Source organism: Monodelphis domestica, chromosome 5 (assembly GCF_027887165.1).
Source record: "Monodelphis domestica isolate mMonDom1 chromosome 5, mMonDom1.pri, whole genome shotgun sequence".
Taxonomy (NCBI): domain Eukaryota; kingdom Metazoa; phylum Chordata; class Mammalia; order Didelphimorphia; family Didelphidae; genus Monodelphis; species Monodelphis domestica.
Window position 1 is genome coordinate 269,314,891 of NC_077231.1, and position 6,000 is coordinate 269,320,890.

The window sequence follows — 6,000 nt, forward strand, 5'->3', positions numbered from 1 at the left end:
GTGTCTGAGGCCAGATTTGAACTTAGGACCTCCTGTCTCTTGGCCAGACTCTCAATCTACCGAGGCACCCAGCTGCCCCTTTGGCCAATTTTTAATGAATGTTATGGAATATGGTGGGCTATGTAGGTGTTTTTTAAATGATGGTGGGTATTTAAAAAAAATAAAATAAAATGTGAGTATTTAAAATAAAACAGCTCTGAAAGAATTATATTATAGTGTTGAGAAAATTTGAATAGAAAGGTTGCATGTGTTTTTCCCTTGTTTAATTGTTACTGCCAAGTTTTCTTTTTTTTTAAGTATTGAGATTATTTTAAGCATCCATAAATAGAAGTTTAGCAAAATTCATCAGTTTTGATTTTGCATATCTGAAGTCCATATCATTTTTTAGATATGGAAGCTACATAGAAGGGACTGGATCTGTCCTGCAAACTGCTGAGGATATTCAGGTAAAGCATTTTCAAATCTAATTAAAATCTTTAAACATGCTGAATCATAAAGTTTAAAATTGTCTTCTCCACTTTTAGAATTATTTATCTGACAAATATTTGGCATGAATTTTACATGTACCTCCATAATCCAGAGACACATCATGGCACAGCATGGTAGGTATAAGAATAATTTAGGGTTGTGACCTAATCTAAATTTGATTTTTGGTCGCCAGGGGATATCCCAAATAAAATACCAAGTCAGTTTGGAAATATATTGTGGTTTATTTAATATTTAGGGAAGAAATCAATGAGAAGAGAGAGGGAAAAAGTTATAGGATTTATCCCACCCAGCCTATGCCAGGCGAGCCACAAGGTCCTTGAAGATTAGAGGCTTCTCTAAATGGATAGTGTTTGGAAGGTAAAGGAGAGAAAAATCAGCCTAAACTCTGAGAGATCTCAGAGAAGAGCCTCACCCAAGTAGGTTACTAGGCTTTCTCCAGTATGGTATCAAGGAAAACTCACCGCTAAACCTGGACAATAGCAGCTGCCACACCAAGATGCCGACACCCTCAGCAAGCTGCTGCCAGAGCCACCTCTCCACAGAAAGAGGCCAGAGAGAGGAAGTGATGTGAAATATATAAACGGTTTTTACATCACTTTCCTGCATCTCACAGGTACCAAAGGTAGCTTAAGCTTGACTTAGGACACCCCAGGGGTCTGTCAGTTGTTTCTGATTTGTCATTTGCTAGCTTATGTCTGTCATAGGCCATCCTCCTAAATACTTAATCCTTAAGTATGGGTGTAGACATTCCTGATTTTGTTAGACTAAGTAGGGTGGAATTATTTAAAGTTCACACAGGATCTCTGACCCACACTGGTCATGCGATCCTCCTCCAGTAAGTTCTCAGGGCCCCAGACAAGTTCCTAAGACTATTGGTTCCATATTAATTCCTGACATCTCTCTGGGGAGGTTGTTCCCTATGCTAATAAAAGTATCTTACTCTATAGGAAAAAAATACCATATAACCTTCTTAATTTAGTGTTGTTAGGTTAAAGAATGTACCAACAGTTATTTTTGTGATTTTATGTAATTTCTTTTATTCCCCTAAACAGTCTCCATTAATTAATATTCTGTCAATATCTCAGACTTCTACTGACTTTGCCTTGGAACCTCACTGTATGCCTCTGGGTCTGTGTCAGAAGGACTTCTGTCTCATGAAGTCCAGTCTGAAACAAGATTCCGTTGGTCCTTCAGCCCTAAATTTCAATGAATAGGATTGAAATGGGATCTGTATTCTACCAAATTGTACTCTAAATAGTAGAATACCAATGTTTTAGTGTCTTCTTCTATGCCCTATTTAACCATTACTTATTTTTTTAATTGAAAAATTTTATTCAATTATTTTAGAATAATTTTCCATGGTTACATGATTCATGTTCTTTCCCTCCCCTTCTCCCACCCCTCTCCCATAACCAACAAGCAATTCCATTGGGTTTTACATGTGTCATTGATCAAGACCCATTTCCATATTTCAGATATTTGCACTAGGGTGATTATTTAGAGTCTATATCCCCAATCATATCCCCATTGACTCGTGATCAAGCAGTTGTTTTTCTTCTGTATTTCTACTCCCACAGTTCTTTCTCTGGATGTGGATAGCATCTTTCTCATAAATCCCTCAGAATTGTCCTGGGTCATTGCATTGCTGCTAGTAGAGAAGTCCATTACATTTGATTATACCACAGTGTATCAGTCTCTGTGTACAATGTTTTTCTGGTTCTGCTCCTTTCACTCTGCATCACTTCCTGGAGGTTGTTTCAGTTCACATGGAATTCCTCCACTTTATTATTCCTTTTAGCACAATAGTATTCCATCACCAACATATGCCACAATTTGTTCAGCCATTCCCCAATTGAAGGGCATCCCCTCATTTTCCAATTTTTGGCCACCACAAAGCGTAGCGATGAAAATTCTTGTACAAGTTTTTTTCCTTATTATCTCTTTGGGGTACAGACCCAGCAGTGCTATGGCTGGATCAAAGGGCAGACAGTCTTTTATCGCCCTTTGGGCATAGTTCCAAATTGCCCTCCAGAATGGTTGGATCAATTCACAACTCCACCAGCAATGAATTAATGTCCCTACTTGGCCACATTCCCTCCAGCTTTCATTACTTTCCTTTGCTGTCGTGTTAGCCAGTCTGCTAGGTGTGAGGTGATACTTCAGCCCAACAACTCTTCTTAAAAGCAGCTCCATTTTACTATGCTATCCATTGTGTGCTTACAGATTGAGGATGCGTATGCATCTCTTGACACGTTGTCAGAAGAAGAGAAGCTTACAAGGCTGTCGCAGCTTAAACTGCGATATTTTACCCCCCGAGAAATAGCCAATCTTCTTGGATTTCCTCCTGAGTTTGGTAAGTAAAATGCAGGTAATCTTGGAGTGATGGGTGTGAGATTAGCCATCTCTAACATGTGAGCCGCGTCTGCCTCTGCTTTCTCCTCTGGCTGGGGGGCACAGATGGACGCTCTCACGGCTTTTGTAGGGAACATTTCTGGTCTCAACTTTGCTCCTCCATTTTAGTTGGGGAAATAATGGTGTCTGCATAAAAGGATGTTAGCGACAAGATGGAGAAATGTATGCTCCGGCCATTTGAAATCCCATTTTAACAAGCTGATCCTGTGGACACGTGTGTGTCTACATTTATGCCTTCTCGTGCCCAGCAGAGCCTGGTGCTCCCAGGTGTAGATTTTAGCTCGTTGGGAAAGCTCAAGGCCAGGAGGCTCCACAGAAGCTGGGGTGGCTGGTCAGCCGTGAGGCAGATTTGGAAGAAGCCTGTCCTCTCACTGGCTGCATATGCTGTGATGTTCGTGGGCAGAGGACACTCAAAGGGCCCTTGTCCTCGAGGGGCTGCGACCTGTACCAGGGAAGGGAGGCCCCATCCAGCAATGCCAGAAGTTCTGCAGCCCACGTGCGCCCAGAGCACACTGAGCCCGGAGACCCCCGACGAACGCCATTCCTGGGGCCATCTCGTTCCTTTTACACCTCCTTCACCTTGCTGGCTGCCAGTCAGGATTGGACAATTGCTCTGAATACTTGTCCAGGCGTGGTGATGGGTTCACCGAGGCGCCACTGTGCTGGGCGGCCGCTTCCCTCTGGAACGTCCATCGGGATGTGGTGACGATTGCCTGGAAGTTTGAGCTGAGCCACGAGTCGACACGGGCCTGAGCACGTCTCGTTATTCCTGCTGGGCCATTTGGACCGCTGGACGACTGCCAGGAGGTGCTCCGGTTCTTTAGTTAGTGCTCGCATGCGAAGCTCCCATCTGTGTCCGGGGGGCCAGCCTGTGGATGAGCCTGCTGCTCCCTGGAGCCAAGTTAAGCGTGAGACGAGGCGAGTCCTCCTTATTCCTGTGTTGGGAAAGCAGATTCGTGCTCAGGCTGAATTCGGCTGCCTGGGTCTGCTTATCTCACTGTACTTTCTCTAAATTATCTTATTTGCAGTAATGAGCAACTTAATGGGGCTAGCACTGACTTTCTTTAAACCCTGACCTTCCATCTTAGAATCCATACTATGTATTGGTTCCAAGGGAGAAGAGGAGCGAGGGCTAGGCAGTGGGCTGGGGGTGGGGGTGGGATAAGTTATTTGCCCAGAGTCACACAGCTAGGAAGGATCCGAGGTTGGATTTGAACCCAGGACCTTGTGTCTCTAGGTCTGACTCTCTAACAAGTGATAACCATGGAGCCACCTTGCTCTGACTCTTGATGCCTTCAAATGAATACTATCTTGTTCTTCTGGTTGTTCTTTCATTTGACCCTTGATTTATATACTTAATTATAATTTTATATATATATATACACATATATATTACTTAATAATAATTATATATGTGGCTGCTATAGTAACGTGTGTCTAAATTACAACCCTAGTATGATATTAACCTATGGAGTAAATGTCTGTCTCCATGCCAAATGTCAAGAGGACACATCATAGGTAACAGCTAAGTTTGAAATCTGACGTTCATGTTCTACAGTCAAAACAAGGCTTTGAGTCTGCAAGCAGAATTTATGGTGCATTTTGTTAAAAAAATAATGTTGCAAAATATGGATTGTGTAATGAGGGAGCAACTTGTGGCAGTGGAGTAGGAGCAACAGTGAAAAAATAATGGCAGCTGGAGGGTTGGTGTGCCATAAGTAGTGGCCCCACCATGCCATTTCCCTTCTTTCCTTTTGTAGGCATATAGGAATTATACATTTAGAGATCTCCCATAAGATTCTTTAAATCATTTGTGTAAATTGTACCCCCTTCACTTAAAGAACTGAACCCTTTGTGTCTGAAATTCACTATTACAAATATTCAGTCTGATCATCCCTCTCTTTTCCTCTCCCACTTTCCGCCCCCTCTCTTTGTCCCCCTCCTCCCCCCCCCCCCCCCCCCGCCCCATTCTCTCTCTCCCTCTCTCTCTAGAATTTCCTGAGAAGATTACAGTGAAACAATGCTACCGCTTACTTGGGAATAGTCTTAATGTGCACATAGTGTCCAAACTCATCAGAATATTGCTGGGATAATTATGAAACCCTCCAGGATGATGGTCATGGTGTTCAGAAGACAATGATGAAATGTTCATTTTAAAATTATTTTGGACAGATTCAGCTAACTGGTTAAATTCCTTTTAGAAAGAATTTAAAAGTTTTTTAAGCATTTACTATAAACAAAGTATTTGTTTAAACACAGAACTTCCCTTTGCTTTAAATTTTTTGTTACTTTCCACTGCTTTATAAGAAACAGATCATCATTATTTATTCTGAATATGAAGAATATAGGATGAATTTGAAAAAGCAAATGATAAATATTCTAAAAATGTTTCCTTTGAATAAACGTATAAAGCTACAAGTATTATATAGTGACACATTTAGGATCATTGATAATGTTCTAAATAAAAAGACTTATGATCTATGAATATTTTATCAGATTATGTGGGAAGATCTTTTTGAAGCCTATTTAACCATGTAATTGATAAATTATCTATTTTTGTATGCTAAATAAAGATTTTAATGTGTTATAATTTTTATTTTGTTTCTTGAGATACTGATTTTATTTCTTAGAAACATTATGCCATATGTTTCCTTCACAACCTAGTTTCTTCTCAGCTGCTTGTAATCTGATTTCTCTCTCCACCTCTCTGCTGAAATCGTTCTTTCAAAATTTACCAATGAAGCATCATTGTACATTGTTCCACGAACAAATGCTGAATTTGGAGCCAAAAGACCTGAGTTCAACCTCTGTTTCTGCTACTTAATACCAGGCTATCTTCTCCCAGTCTCTTTATCACAAAACCTCTTGACATCACCTTCCATTCTTTCTTCCTTTTCCTGTAGTCTCTAAAAAAAAGATGGTCCTTTTCTTTGACAAGACCAACGCATGTACATGCGTCTTTGCTTCCATTCTCTCAGGAGTTAAATAAATTTTGGGCTAGATAATCTCCTAGGACCCCTATCAGTATTAAAACCCATGATCCATTAACTTCTTTTTTTTTTTAAGTTCTTACCTATCTTTAAATCTTTGCAGCTTTTC

The 6,000-nt window shown here is 40.7% G+C and overlaps 1 protein-coding gene across 5 annotated transcripts in view; it reads left to right on the top strand.

Annotated features, from left to right (window-relative positions):
- TRDMT1 (tRNA aspartic acid methyltransferase 1) overlaps positions 1–5,497 on the top strand; it is an 80,503-nt gene extending 75,006 nt beyond the window's left edge. For all 5 annotated transcript variants that reach the window (XM_056800151.1, XM_056800152.1, XM_007504919.3 and 2 more), the window contains 3 exons: positions 389–446; positions 2,713–2,842; positions 4,894–5,497. In XM_056800151.1, coding sequence (XP_056656129.1) covers positions 389–446; positions 2,713–2,842; positions 4,894–4,994 — 289 coding nt within the window. In that variant the 3' untranslated portion in view covers positions 4,995–5,497. The remainder of the gene's footprint in view (positions 1–388; positions 447–2,712; positions 2,843–4,893) is intronic.
- Positions 5,498–6,000: the final 503 nt, after the last annotated feature.